The sequence below is a fragment of the Protomyctophum parallelum genome (assembly GCF_964188405.1).
Source record: "Protomyctophum parallelum genome assembly, chromosome: 12".
In the NCBI taxonomy this organism is placed as follows: domain Eukaryota; kingdom Metazoa; phylum Chordata; class Actinopteri; order Myctophiformes; family Myctophidae; genus Protomyctophum; species Protomyctophum parallelum.
The window spans coordinates 27,118,022-27,134,309 of NC_139712.1; the positions used below are offsets into that span (position 1 = coordinate 27,118,022).

General features: G+C 42.2%; 1 protein-coding gene across 1 annotated transcript in view; it reads left to right on the top strand.

Annotated features, from left to right (window-relative positions):
• The window catches only part of dnajb6b (DnaJ heat shock protein family (Hsp40) member B6b), a 37,816-nt gene extending 21,753 nt beyond the window's left edge, over positions 1-16,063 (top strand). The window contains exons 6-10 of the mRNA XM_083777582.1: positions 2,872-3,015; positions 3,169-3,328; positions 3,436-3,506; positions 12,513-12,683; positions 13,824-16,063. Coding sequence (XP_083633708.1) covers positions 2,872-3,015; positions 3,169-3,328; positions 3,436-3,506; positions 12,513-12,683; positions 13,824-13,942 — 665 coding nt within the window. The 3' untranslated portion in view covers positions 13,943-16,063. The remainder of the gene's footprint in view (positions 1-2,871; positions 3,016-3,168; positions 3,329-3,435; positions 3,507-12,512; positions 12,684-13,823) is intronic.
• Positions 16,064-16,288: the final 225 nt, after the last annotated feature.

The window sequence follows — 16,288 nt, forward strand, 5'->3', positions numbered from 1 at the left end:
TGTGTCCGCATGTGTTGGAGCACATGTCGAACATGGCGTAACGTTGGGTTGTGTGGGTGTGTGTACGTACAGTAAACGCGTCTGTATGTCAGCTTGCCCGTGTGTGCGTGCATGTGCTTGTGTGTGCGTGGGTGTGTGTGAGACAGAGAAGCTTGTTGGAAAAAGTTGGGAGACAAGAATATCATTAATTAAGCGTGGTACTTGTAAAGTGGACATTCTATTAACCGCGTGTGGATCCAGTCAGTGATAACCTTAGCTGGTCAGCAGACTGGTTAAATTGCCCCCATGTTTTCTGACATGCAATACTGTTGCAATTGATAACCTAGGCAACCTAGCGCATACTGAACAAAGTGGTGGACCACAGCTGTTGCTGTTTGTTCGGGAAGTATTCACAAACAGTAACAGAGATTTTGAGCCAGAGCATAAGGTTGCCAGGAAGAGAGAGACGTTAGTAGTACTGAAGAGGAATAAAGAGCAGGGTCTCTTTAAAAAAAATCACCCCCCCCCCCTATCTCTCTCCCTCTCTCTCTCATTAGCAGGCAACAGTGCAGCACTATCTCTCTCTCTCTGTTTCTGGCACAACAGCGCCACCTTTGCCCTACTGGTACTCATAGTCACATAGGTTAACACGGGACACATAGGTTAACACAGACATTGCTGTTCCTTGGAGTGGTTGCACCACTCAAAAAAGGGCCATCACAGATCAGCCAACCAAATTCCCTAATAGAGAAAGTGAATTTGGCTTATTTAATTATACTGCATCATCAAATTACATCGTCGCTTCTTCTGTCCTCGGCATGTTAGTCAGCTGTTAAAGCGAGTTAAAGAGGAATTCCTCAATATATCAGTTGGCGAAGCGTTAACAACTCAAGCCTCTAGCCCTTTACTGACCATTTAATGGACTTCATCTATAGTGCAGTGGTTCTCAAAGACCCCGGGCCCCGTGGGCTTTCTCTTTGAGACCCCCAGGGGTATTTGAGGGGGTTCCAGGGAGAGAGCCTCTATACTAGCTAGGTCCCCAGCGAAATGATACACAATCAAAATCAATTCATGAGGCTGATTGTAAATCAGTAAATCAGCCTTCTAAGTCAGTAGTTTTCACACTTTCAAGATTTTTCTAAAATGTTCACAAATAGCAGATGTACAAGCGTGACATGCATTAACGGGCTGTGAGCTTTTATCTGCATATTTTTCTATTTTCAAAGAACTCTTGATTTGAGAAAATTTGAATATTTGGCACCAATGATTTTCAGATGGGGGTCCATGGCCCAAATACATATGAATGTGGGGGTCCTTCCTTGACATGAATGAGTTTAAGAACCACTGTTCTAGTGAATTGCAGTGGGTACCAGCTCGCTATGTGGATCCCAAATCAGCTGAAAGACTGCAGCTGAGAAAAATATACAGAATTGCTTTACAGTGGGTGTGCTAGATCCGGTTTCCCTCGAAGGAAAGAAGACATGGTTCTGTTTTGCTGTTTTCTCTCCTCGCTTTCTGAACGTCCCCCGGGGAAAACTCATCTCTGATAAGAGAAGACGGACAAAAAGGGCATTCACTTTACCAAAGGAATGGCATTCACTGAAAGGAGTACAAGCAAGATTTTGTTCTGATGTCTGTTGTATTGACATGAGAGTGTAGCTGTAAGCTAGAATGACTTCACTTCAGTCAATGAACGCTAATGGGTTAGTGCAGTGCTCAAGGTCTAGTTGTATTATAAGCTTGCCTCCCTTAAGAGCCAGCACAGCTACAAGTTTATGAGAGGTTTCTTTAGTTCCTTTTTGCAGGCAGACTTTGCCAGTTGTACCAGCCGTATCCTGCTGGAATGACCCAGATTGGCAAAGCGAAATTAGCATTACGTCCACTGGGCATTAGGCCAGGGTAAGGTATTTTGACAGTAAATTATCAAGATTGTTCCACAAATTATGGCAGTGGATAATAGTATTGGAGTGTGTGTGTGTGTGTGTGTGTGTGTGTGTGTGTGTGTGTGTGTGTGTGTGTGTGTGTGTGTGTGTGTGTGTGTGTGTGTGTGTGTGTGTGTGTGTGTGTGTGTGTGTGTGTGTGTGTGTGTGTGTGTGTGTGTGTGTGTGTGTGTGTGTGTGTGTACATTTTATTTGTAAAAAAGAAGAAATCTGTTGGATTTCTGAGGCCCTTTTCACCACTGCAATTCTGATTAATTCTTATTTTTTCTGCTTTTCAATATGAAATGAACTGTATGTTAAATGACTCAAATGCCATAAATGCTGTGAAAGCAAAAAAGACGTTAGATGGATCTTAATATCTCTCCTTACAAAGTACTGTAAATTAATATGAAGTAAAATGTTAAATGGAACATTGATATGCATTATAGTTATGAAATGAAGCCGTTCATATATTTTTCCTTCAAAGGCCAGTGTCATTAGAATTAATTCCCCACGCAGACCCTGAAAAGACTTCTCTGTCTTTTTGTCTTTCTAGTTCCACAATGCCTATCTCTCTGCAATAGTTCCAAACCATGTGGTCGATTATGTCACGATTGCAGCAGGTGTTTCATTCATTCATTTGGGTTATTCATCGTTTTAACTGTACAGTGAGTACATCAAGTCATTATGACCATTATGTTAGAATTCTAACGATCATGGCTATGACTCCTCATGAATAGAGTTCGGAAAGAGTTGTTGAGCCAGTGCGGGACTGCACAGCACAGATATCCTCACATAAGCAGTCATGCAGATTTTAATGGCAGACGAATGAGAAGGACCTACGCAGCATAGGGAAGGGAGAGTACAGGAGCATTTTACCCTGGGCCACAAAGGAGCAGACAATCAATTTCCTTTGGAAAATGATTGCATTATGCCCTAGAAGTTGACTGTTTATTCATCTACCCTTTCACAGCCGATGACCCATTTGAAGACTTCTTTGGAGGGGGGCGCAGTCGCCAGCGGGGCATGAGCCGAAGCAGGACCGGGGGGCCATTCTACCACGGTTTCGGAGGCTTCCCAGGGTTTGGCGGAGGTATCTCAGGGTTTGATTCAGGAGGTGTGTACTTACCGGATCAGTAACAGTACAGTTATGGGACACAGGATCCAGAAAATGGTCAATAATGTTCCAGTGTGCGATTACACTTTGCAGTTTTGTATGGACGAGCAGGGTTGTGTTCTTGAAATAGAAATGCACTTGTCATTGCTTCAGGCTTTACCCCATTCGGACCGATGGGCGGAGGTTTCGCATCCTTCTCGTCCACGTCTATCGGGGGCGGCGGACTGAGCGCAGGTGGAGGGGGAATGGGTAACTTCAGATCCGTGTCGTCCTCTACCAAGTTCATCAACGGCAGGAAAATCACCACTAAACGGTACTAAAGAATGTTCTGCAGCTGCGATGAAGCGACTGCGAGATGAGACATTGTGGGACGTGCAACAATAACATATCTCCTTTTTCTGTCTCTCTTTTCTTTGACAGGATTGTGGAAAATGGCCAGGAGCGTGTGGAAGTGGAGGAAGACGGCCAGCTAAAGTCTCTAACTGTTAATGGTAAGGAGCAGGTCCTAAGACTGCAGTAACAATCTTCGGCACAGCACTTATGCCCTGTGCAGTTCTCTCACACACACCGGGAATACCAAGAAAATAAAGAAATGAGCAAACCAAACCAGCTGAGTGGCACCCTGTTGGTCACCGGTGGTTGGTCTCTCGCTCCTGTCTCTCCGCGCTTCCCTGGCGACATTCTCATTCCGAAGAACAGCGTTCTTCTCACTCTAGGTAGCTACAGTTGGGGGCTAGTTGTATTTATTCCAGTTTACTTTTTGGTTTGGGACCATCTCACTAGGACCACAGGGGATTTTGTTTGTTCGTTTATTACTTGTACCTTTATCTCTGCCATATGCACTTCAAGGAATACTCCACTATTGTACAACCTCATCATCGCCATGTCTTAATCGGCATCAGTATAGACTCAGTACATGGCTACAGTAAGTCTGTTAATGCTCATGGAAGCAACACATTGATTGTCCCCTCTGCCACTACTAGGAGCAATGAGCTTGACAACTGCTTTGCAGTGCATTCTGGGTGTTGTAGGATCTGATGGCAAAGAGCCATGTTGGGACCGACTAATAGCATTTTCTTATATGTAAATAGTTGGCATACTGCTGTTCATGTCACAAATTGACATAAACATCCACACATTTGACAGTGGAGCATTCCTGACAGTGGTCAGTGTGTTATTTTGGGGGCTGTTTTTATTACTATTATCATTATTATTTGACCAATTTTAACGAGTGAATGATGTAAGCTTAAATGCTTTGCCCAAAGAACTGCACCGTGCTAACCTGTTAGCTATGTTCATGTTCTTGCCTGTTAGTGAATAACATAGATTAGTAATACATTGATTATATTAATGTGCATTTTATCACCTTTTCTATTTTGTTTATATATATTTTTGTTTTGATTGACAACAGTGTGGTTTATTAATATCTGCATGGTGATGACAGAAGGCTGCCTATGGTTGTTTTCATTCTTTTTCTTTTACTGTAACTCATCAACACAATGAACCGAATTCCACAGGCCACAATATGTTCATACCGGACATACAGGGGATTTTATGTACTTTGTAAAATAATAATTATATATTGTGTTTATACAGTATATATATACACAGTATATGATTCAGAAATGAATTGGACAATAAACTTGAGTTTGATCCTGTGGAAGGGCTCGTTGCTGTCACGTGGTGTTTGTCTAATTTGGCTTGAGTGATGTTCACATCTCACACTTCCTGGTTCTCTGAGTTCTGTGCTTAACCTGTTCACACTTTACACTGCTAAACCTCTGCTTCACAGTCACACAACCACAAAAAGGAAACCACGGAGGCTGCTTCTCTATCACAACAACTGACCACCCATCACATCGTTCACTGTGTGCATTGTTTTCTAATCTAATACTAACATCTCAATTACAGTTGAGGTCATTTGTATCGGTGAGTTTTTTCATAGTAAGAGCCTGACCTGGTTGTGTGTGTTCACTTTCATAGCATGTAGCTTGAAAGCTATGAAAGTAGCTGGATGGATAGAGAGGATGGGAAACCAACCGTCCCAGGTGGTTCGATTCCAGGCTTCAGCAATGTGTCGAAAGTGTCCCTGAGCAAGACAATGAACCCCTGAAGTGCTCCCTGAGGTGCTGCCCCTGTAGTGCCTGCTGCTTCTGTATTTAATACCATGATAAACACCACAAAGGACTATATTATAATTTCTATACTCAGTTACTATTGATGGGATTTACACATAAACTGTACATGTTACAGTACAAGTGAGAAACCAGTACAAGTGAGAAACAGAACAGGGGCGCCTGTTTTTCCCGTGTGGGAGTCCGTGGCCGGGTCGGGGCGAAACACGGCATCGGGGGCTGGGATAGTGTTTGGCCAGTTTGGCACTTGGTGGCCATTTTATACCGGCCTCGTCTCTTCCCGTTCGTCACAGTATTATTGGACAACCAGTCGGTAAAAGGTGCACTCGTTTCCAGCGATAGGCTGACTTGAGCCACAAGAGGCACCGCAGAGCGATAATTGCTGACACCTCTCTCTCTCTCTCTCTCTCTCTCTCTCTGTGTGTGTTCTGGGGAACATTATCTTTGGCACATCTCTTCTGTGGAATGTGCTCAAGGCTATTTTATTTACACAAGCCTCCCTGTGTTTCTTTTTTTTATGAGAGACGTCAGGAATGGGAAAGCTGTTACATGAGAGAGGATTATATAAAAAAGGATAAGACGGATGTTCTACACTATGTATATGAGCCATGATGCACTGGGAGACAAACTGTTGCCTGAATTCAAGTTCAGGTTTCCAGACCAATCAGACACTAGATGCTCTTTAGATCAGTGTTGATTTTGTAGACGAAAAATGTCGATCGACTACCTTTTTTTTACTGACAAAAACAATTAAGCTATACAGACTAAAACTAAGTGATATGCATATGATATACTGACAATTTCATCAACAAATAAAAGTAGCCTAGACAAAAATGTTGTGGAGGGACTAGTGGACAAGAGATCCAGTAGAACTGCTCTGAAAATGTCATATCTACAAGCTCACAACGATGTGGTGTTGTAGATCGGCTATTTTCAGCATGCAACCTGAACCAAGCTTAAAATCGGGCATTACGACGCCATCAAGGCCAAAATACATTTTAGTAGACAAATCAACTGTAGATTAATTTTGGTCGACTAAAATCATAATTCAGATAACTAAAATATATCACAGTGACACTGCTTTAGATCAGTGGTTCTCAAACCAGGGGATCTGGGGACTTCCAGGGGTCTGGGGACTTTTCAGTTGGGGGTTCACGGCCAAAATGTGGGGGTCCTTGACTTGAAAAGGTATGAGAACCACTGCTTTAGAGATAGGCCTACCTCTCAATACACTCATATACTGTGTACATAGAAAAACACAAGTGTGATATGTCTTGTTTTATTTTACTGAACTGATCATTAAAGATCTCAATCATTAAATTATAATATTATGCTTTAAGCTCCAGTTTTTCCTGCAGGACCAAGTTAAGTGACGTTTCTGTCCAATTCTTCTTTTATATAAGCCTTTACACGACTAAGTTGATTCTGCTGTGTATGTTACAACCAGTGAGTAAAAGTAAATGCCACAATGTGAAAATACTATGCTTACAAGTCCTGCATTGAAAAGCTTACTTAAGTCAAAGTACAAAAGCACTAACATGCTATAGCAAATATACATAAATAATATACAAATAAATGTAAATAAATATATACACACACACACACACACACACACACACACACACACACACACACATATATATATATATATATATATATATATATATATATATATATATATAGTAGCACATGTAAAACTACTCATTGTGCAATTCAGAATAATTGTTATATTATAATTGAATAACTGTATATGGATCTTTAACCAAAGCGTATTTTGCACTTATTAGGCTATTTGAAAATAGCTGGTCTGTGAGCTTGTAGATAAAGCTGTCAAATAAATGTAGTGGAGTAAAAAGTATAGCCTCTGACATGTACAGTAGAAGTAAAGCATCAAGAAACAGACTTAACTCAAAGTATTTCAAGTACCTTTAATACTTAAAATCCAATACTCAGATTTAATATTTAACTCAATACAAAGTACTTTGTATTGTTTTTGTTGTTGAAATAAGTCTTAAATCTCTATATTCTGAATTTCGATAGTAGGCTATTGCTAGTGTTTGTTCAGTAACTGGACTAAAGTCTCCCTGTCTTTCCAGCTTTACAAACTCACACAGGCTACAGATTAATCAACTGAAATTGGATGATGCAAATAAATTAAACAGATTTTTTTTCCTTTTTTTAACTGGAACACTAACATTTAAGCTAATAAATGGGTACTCTCTCCTCAGTCTCCTGACATTTTGCAACCCACTGGCAAATGTATTTTCTGCTAAATTAAAAAGCTGGATCGGACTCCCTTTACTGAACAAACACCCACTCCTAGCAATGATTACTATCACAATATTGCTTTAACCTTAATAAGCCTCTTAAAGCTACTCAAAAATCAACGCGTGTGAGTGTGCGCGTGTGTGTGTGCGTGCAGATCAGAGAGAGAGCATGGCCATTTCTGATGTCAGCATTGATGATGTTAGTGATGCAGTGGTGCTCTCTGCTGGCTGAGGACAGGTATTGACATTTTTTCTAAAACGGGTAGTCCCAATACTTAATTCTGATTGGCTGGTTACCGTCACGTGACCGGTGTAAATTTCACCGATAACCCACTCCTTCAATCACTTTGTATCAAACTGCAGCCTTGTAGCTGAACTGGGGAAGGGGAGCGCTTGATTGCTTTACAAACACATGCCGTGCGGGCGTCTAAGCACCGCCCGGCTCATATGACTGTGAATGTGTGGCTCCAGGCAGCCCCGTAAATACATCAAGCGCTATTCTCCCGTCACATAGGCTACTTGCGGAGCAAAACAAGGAAGTGTTTTGGCTCTGGGTTGCTCGCTCTGGTGGCACAAAGCGTAGATACTTTTGTGAATTTAATAGTTTTAAATTAATATTGCTATATGTTTGTAACCGTTTTAGAAAAGCAATAAGCCACTAGAGGCCCCAGCTTACCGGGTATTTTACACTGGCTGGGAGGTAGAAGACGCTCTGCGTCGGGTCTGCCTACCTCCCAGGCAGTGTAAAATACCCGGTAACCTGAGACCTCTTGTGGCTTATTGCTTAAAGGTATATTCAGTGATTTCACTCAAAAAACCTTAGGTTTAGTTTTTGGCTGTGGGACCCAGCCTTTCGTCCAATCAGGATAGAGAGTCAAAAACGAAACCTAAGGTTTTTTGACCCCCAGGGGTTAAATGGGGACAGGGAGGAACTCCTTATATGGTCAGCACACTCTATAGTAGGGAGGATTATCACAACAAAACAAAAAAAGAAGTGATATTTGAATTAAGTGAAATCACTGAATATACCTTTAAGTAACAAACGAATAACTCCATGACCATGACGTTCAATTCAAGCTACTAGCGCCGAAGTCCTTACGTCACTGTCAGTAGAGGGCGCCACGACAGGTTCGAAACCCCCCTATGGCCATGGGGAATAAAAAAATAAAATACACGAACCTGTGGACTGGCGCCCTCTACTGAAAGTGATGTCAGACTTCGGTGATCTATAGGCTATATATTTTGTAGATACATTAAGAGTGAATGAAAGACAAATTCTACTTTGATTTGTTCAATTTAGTTGTCAAATAATCTCTTGGAGAAAATATTTAAAAAACAGTTTTTTATAGTTATGCAAGACAGGCACAATTGTCCACTAGATGACACTGTTTCTGTAGAAAAGACAACACACTCCAGGAGAGAGCACACATTTGTTTGCATCAGTCTTGGATGACCAGTCTTTTGCATTGAATGTCATCCGATTATACTCGTCATATTCAAATTCAGTATAGCCTTCTATATTCATTATTAAAGGGCAATCTCTCAATGAAATAACCCTACCCTCTGTGTTACAGTTTCACTTTAATACCACCACTTTAATTGTGCATAGTCCCATTCTTGCAGCCTATGCCAACACAGAGATAAATTAGCCAATATCTGCCACTGCCTGCCAGGTTTTCTCTGGCCTCATACATAGTACTAGAGTCATCTTTTTATCACCCCTTGTTTTCTCCCATTTTTATATACAAGGTTAATGTTTGTTTTTAGTTCAATGTAAAAACGCCATTGACAATGAAGGGAAAATGTACGTCATCTTGTCCGGGACAAGATGACGTACATTTTCCCTTCATAGGGACAAGACTTGTCCCTAACACAAACATTAAATGCCATTAACAATAAAGAGAATGTAATGTTTGTTTTGAGTTGACACCGTTTGTTTTTTATCATTACATCACCTAATCATAGCAACAGGAGTTAGACTTTAATATATTAGCGCCCCTCACTTCACACGGGTGTGATTTTTTGCCATTATGCCAATTATTGAGGGGCGCCAGCCCCTCCTATACACAGGTTTAATCTTTGTCTTTAGTTCAAAGTTTGTTTAGTAAACGCATTGACAATAATGGGAACATTTACGTCAATGTGTCGTTTAAGTCATATTGTCTCTTTTTTTTGTTAATGGCGTTTCATGTTTGTGTTGGCAGCGTTTGTTTTACATCACCATTACATCACCTAATCAACATGAGTTAGACTTTAATATATTAACGCCCCTCACTTCACACGGGTGTGATTTTAATTACTCCCATCCCTTTCCACACCTGTTGTACCCCACCAGGCCACCAAGCTCACCTGCCCATTTGTTCCTGGGCAGCAGTGCCTCTGGCCGGGTGCTCTGATGGCAGTGTTAGGACTTTTAGAGTTGGGAAAAGACTCTGCTCGGGAATGGAAGAAGGGGTTCAGATTATGGGTAGGCCTAGTTTTTAGCGTGGCTTGGCCAGCAACATAGCGGGGATTCACTGAAGATTCCTCTATGCGGGGAGGAATCTTTAGTGAATCCCCGCTATGAGGCTAGGTAGTTTTAGGGAAAGCTTAAATAGCATGTTCATCAGTAGGTTGGACACAAATGACAAGCACTCTCAACACAATAGCTGTAAATGAAAGCTGGATGTTCCATGAGCTGTTCTGCTTTTCAAATTAGGTCCTTGATCCAGGAAATAAAAGGCCTCCTTTATATGAGCATTAAAAGATCTCATTATCACCGTTGCTCTTTCATATTGTTTTGTTGGGAATTAATTAAATGATAATGGATTATGCGGCTCTTTGGGGAGAATAATCTTATCACCCAGGTAACCAGCCAATAATAGACACAAATATTGATCTGGTGGAGCGGGGATGCTTAGAAACAAAACACACAACCTTGAATTCATGGATGTTAATAGCTATTTCCCTGGTTGTAGAACTGATAGGATCACCAGGCGTTTTGCAGAAGAGTAATACGTGTCTGGATTAGTTGCTTTTTTCTTTTTTTTCAAGCTCTATAGAAACAGGATAGAAAGCTGAGCATTGAAAGCATGCCACCATTTTGTCCTATTTTTGTTGGTCCCCTGGGTCTTGCCCTTTTACTACAAATTTGTCACTGTGATGTTCTAGGAGATGGATGTCACTTACTGATTGGCGTTTTAGAAATAAAGTGCCTGTTTTACACGCTCTGATAAAGCAATACTATGAGGGCCTATAGGCCAGGATAAATGCCTAGTCTAGTGGATAAGAACACATTGATTCAAATTAAACATACAATGCCTCATTTATCTTGGTTTGTAGATGTTTTCACCACAGTGAGGTAAAACATGGATGTATTCACCCTGGTGCAAGTCTGGTATAGCTTATGCAGTATGCACTTTCCAACCATTTGTGGTAAAGAGATGAGGTCAAAATGAATGACCCATATGGTTTATAAGACGGCCGTTCAAATACAGCTGTAGTCTGGTGATTTCTTTGCCTCGAACACGAACACATGCAGGATTTCCAGATTGCCTGTTATCATTCAAACCCTATACATCCACTCTTGGAAGATTAGCAAGACCCTTAAGTTTACCACCTTCCTATTCCCTCCAAGCACACCCTTACATTACAGCATTTCAATATTTATTAGTTGTTTGTATGAAGAATACCGGATATTTCACATGACCATTGCTGTGGAGGTGCTTGGTCCAAACAAGTTCGTAAAGACTACGTCAAACAAACTTGCTGATATGCCTCTAATGACTTGTAATTTGTTAAAGGCCAGCTAGGCTATTAGGCATGTTGGGGGGGGGGGGGGGGGGGGGATCAAAGCTGTGCAGATCTCTCCTCTAAATTGGACCAGGTTCTCCACGGCGAGCATCTGGCCTCCTTTCTTCTCCTCTCTCATTGCCTTAATTACAGAACACAATGGCGATGAGATCTGCCTGTAATCTCACAACATAATAAGTCTCCCCCCGCCATACCGTGCCTGCCACTAATTCAATATAAATGTAAATTACCTAGAGAAAAGAATAACGAAATCTCATTTTATTTACATGACTAATCACAATAAAGTCAGGCACATGATGAAATATGAATGATGGTCGGCGTATGAAAGAAGGACGGATCGGAGCCCGGGCCTCCTTCTTATATCCGCTGTTTGAATTTCTCTGCGTTTCATGTAATCTTTGTTGTTACGTGCAGGTTCCATCAATGTAGCTCCTCATTGTACTGTGTTGTAAGAGACATACGTCTTTTAGAATCTGCCTCTTTGTGCTCACAATGTCAAGGACGCCACAGCTTTTCATTATTTTTCAAGTTGAGCATGCATGTGTGCATGTGAGTGCGTGTCTGCGTGAGTGTACACGCACCCACACACATGCATGTGTGCCGTTCACACTGGTTGATACATACCAAACACAAGCCCTTATCCTAACTGTAATCCTAACCTATAATCCTTCTCTAAAGTTCATGAGACTGAAGTAAACACTGATGTATAAAGTGAGGGGTGCTCTTATCACCATACATCACATCCTGTGTCCAGCCAATCAAAACATCACAAAAGTCATGCCGGCCAATCACTTTTGGTGTCTTCACTTTTCTGCCCTCACTTTTATCTTCAATATATACTTTGCTCAGCCAATCAAACCATTGTGATGGTGTGATCAGCCAATCATCAGCCAATGTTTGTGGTAAATGGTGCATTTATATAGCGCCTTTATCCAAGGCACTTTACATAGATTGTGCATTACATTCACATTCATACACTGATGGCGGCGGAAACCATGCAAGGCCAAAACCAAACAGCACATCAGGAGCAATTAGGGGTTCAGAGTCTTGCTCAAGGACACTAACTCTGGGGGAGCCCGGGTTCTAACTGGCAACCTTGCGGTTACCATCCGGCCACTCTACCCCTGAGCCACCACCGCCGCCCCAGGTTCAAACTTGGAAATCTGGGCATAGGAGGGGCTGGAGCCCCTCAACAAGAGTGTCCTCACTCCTCAGTCTGGTTTGATGTCCACAATTTGTTCAAAACATTTGGCCTGTCATCCCATCCCTCCCAATATTTCTTTGCCCCCTTCCTCTCCCACAGAAGTGGCAGATGACGGCCCCCGGGAGGAGGAGGTACATCGACGCAGACAGAACACGCTTCCCGGTCTGCCGTCCCACCAGCGCTGCCTGAGGAACGTCGCCCAGAACCCCTACGACGATGAGGAGGACAACGGAGAGGAGCATGGTGTACAGAGCCTAGGACTAACAAGAGGTTAGTGCCCGTCACTGACCCCATTAGGTCACACCCACACGGCCACCAAGGTTATATACTTAACCCTAACTAACCAAATAACAAGTAAGACGCGCAAACGCGGGAAGCGAACGCAGCTCGTGTGTGTGTGGTTGTGTGTGTGTGTGTGTGTGTGTGTGTGTGTGTGTGTGTGTGTGTGTGTGTGTGCTACAGCTGCGCCCTGTGTGTGTGTAGAGATACCGATACCACCCCCCCCCCCCCCCCCCCCCGGTACCACTTGGAAAAGATCTATAGGACAGTGGTTCTCAGAGTGGGGTCTATAGGGACTCTCTGGGTTCCTTGAGGGGGTTCCGAGTTACAGGTCTGTAACTCTGAGAGCATATACTGTAGGTTCCATTTGTACACTCGGTTATCGGGGTTCTTGAAATTGAAAAGTTTGAGAACCACTGATCTAGGAATAAATACAAATGTAGTGCTGCTACAAGTTAGTCAAATAATGGAAATAGTAGGAGTATAAAACAGTAGTGCTACTGTACATCGTCTGATGCTTTCAGAAATAATTGACAGCTTTTCTGGTACTCAGTGTTGCGCCCATTTGACCACTTGGTTACTTGGTCAAATGGGTGCGGGCCGCGAACCGGAAATAGAGGAGTCTAGAAATTAGGGTTGCCAGGATTGATATTGTGATTAATGAACGCAGAGGACAAGGTAAAATCTCCATTTACTCCTGGGAGCTGCCAGCGGCTAATTGGCCGCCTTCATGTCGGACAGCCAACACACCAAATGAAGATGACCGTGCGGAGCCGGAGTGACTGGCAGACATGAACGTAGAGGCGTTCATTAGAGAGCTGTGCTGCCACAACGACCTGGGGAGGGTGTCAAAGGTCAACTTCTGTTTTCCACCAGAGGGTCAGGAGGTCGTACGCAATAGCTGGCCAATTAAATACAAGACTCAGAGTTTTGTATTGGGCCTTTATTTGTTAGTAGAGGAGCTTTCATTTTGGTCTCCATGCTATTTCCTGATGGTCATGGTATCCAAACAATGTTTGGCTTCCGGTTCTGATTACACATAGGGTAATGAAATACATACTGTATATGCTATGCACTTGTCCTTGATGAGTCACTTGTCCTAAGGACACAATGTTGTTTTTCTCTCTCTAGGATACATGGACACCAAGAGGAAGAAACTGTGGCTAAATAAGGAGGCAGAATCTAAAAAGAAAAGAGCCCCGCCACCACGGTTGTTGCCTCGATTTGGTGCGATTGGGACTTGGTTTTAGACACACACATACACACACACACGCACGCACACACACATGCAAACACGCACACACGCATGCAAACGTGCACGCACGCACGCACGTGTGCATGCACAACCACACACACACACGTGTGCGCGTGCACACACACAAACACGCTCATTGACAGGAGTGCTGTCAATCATGTGGCATTAGTGCTCAGTTACAGTGCAACTGCTGTGCCGTCTCTCCCCATCAGCTCCACAGAGCAGAGCTAAACTCCCATCAACTCCCTCTTTTACACCCCACCCACCCCCTTTTCTCCATCTCTCTTTATAAGCATCAAGTCTCACCAGCCAAATTAATCTACAGAGATCACACTTTGTTAGTTATGTTTTGTGTTTCAAAGAGACATATTTAATAGATAAGCTTTGACAAATTCTGTTGTTTATGTGGGTTGGAAGTTGACCCGCTAAGGACACTGAATGCATGTTGACTCTAACGAAAATGTTGGTTATCATTATTAGTCTTGTGTTTCTGGACTCTTCCGCTTTTTTTTCTTTTAGAGCGAATGCTTTGAAAAATGTTGTAGTTTTAAATTCTAAGGAAAAAAGAGTGTTACAGTGGCAGCATTGAATGTGAGGGATAGTGCAAATGTGTTAACCCCTTGAGCCCTGTTTTCTGTGTGTTATAGCCAATCTACAAGCTCACCATGTGTCGCATTGCATCGCGACACATTGTGAGCTTGTAGAACAGTCATTTTCATTGTTTTGTTTTTTATTGCCTATAATGACAAGCCCAAAATATAGTCATGCCAGGTTGAATGTGGTTTATATTGTAATGAATGCGATCACACTGAGGATAAATAAAGGTCAAGTTGTTCAGCGGTCTTGTCTCTTGACAACGGACACAAAGAGGGAGAGGAATAGCCAAACAGTAGAAGGCTCAATTTTCTATTTGAAGATCCATTATGTTTGACATAATACGACAAGGTCGTATGACAGTATGCAGTATTACATTAGGCAGGAACCCCTTTTGGTGTTAGCATTACGTTATGCTTTAGCTATTTATAAATAGCAGATCTACAAGCTCATAGCACGCCACCGAGTGGCGCGCTACGAGCTTGTAGGTCTGCTATTTTTGAAAAATCGAGAGAAAACTGTCCTTTTCAAAGAGACATTTTTAGAATCTGATCTCAGGTCAGAACGGCTTAAGGGGAACAAAAGTATGAGAAGTGGGAAGAAGGCTTGAAACTTTATTATAGAAAAAGACCTATAATGTTCTCGTGCACTCTGCTATGCTAAGGGGAAATCAACTTCTGTAGCATTTTCAGAGTTGTTTTTTTTCTTTTCCCCGGTCTGATCATTCATAAACCCTGGGGATGGTCTGCAGAAGGTACCGCTCTTTAGAAATCTACTATTAGTGGCATCTGAAGCAATCCGTGGTTCCGTGATATGGACGGAAGCTCGCATGTGCTGATTGTGCAAATCTTTGAATATCTCTGCTGTCTGGAAGAAACTCCAAAATGTAAATTGTTCAGGAAATGAAAAGAAAAACAACAAAAAACATCCAGCTCAAGTGGAGTTAGTTGGTTTGGCAGATAGTTTGAGGAGCTAATGGAGTTATTGGAGGTTTTTGCCGAAGCACTTTTTATAACTTTCCATTGGTTTAATATTCTTTTAACCAACACACAGATGTAAAGGGTGTTCAATATTGCATTGATTTATGAAAAAAGAGGGGGGAAAAGTTCCCATACCATGCAGTGGTCAGGGTGCCCTCTTTGGTGCCTGTGTAGAAGGCCAGTATAGGACCCGGGAACGCTTGCATAAAGTGACTTTCTCAGTGATGTGAATGTGATGTGAAATGAATGGCATCAGTCACTTTCAGAACATATTTATCAGTCTTCGATCTGCTGCTCATCACAGAGTGAAAAATAATGATTTGTTCACAAGCCCACTCTTCCTTTTTTTCTCAGTAGCTGTCTGTTGAATGGGTAGGATCAGCATAATGTCAGTTCCCGTTTTCTTTTGTTTGACGGTTGTTTTTTAACCATCAATTTGCTCATTCTTTAAGCTGCATTCATTCATGCCTATAGGACTGTCGGTGAGATAAATACTAATTTTTGTACGATCATCTACCAATAAAGCCTTAAATTAAATAGATTATTTGTGTTGGCATCTTTTATTTATTGTGTAAATCAAGCACAATTGAGAAAGAAGCGCGCCGTGTTTCGGTGCGAGTTGACACTGTGGCCGGCCGGGTGGGGCTTAATTACACTCCTTCCCTCGGAAACGGTCCGGAAATGGCTCCCCTCACCCCCCTTCTTCTTCTCCTCATATATTCAGTTAATTTAATTAGTTGTCATTGGAGGTGCACAAATTAAGTCTG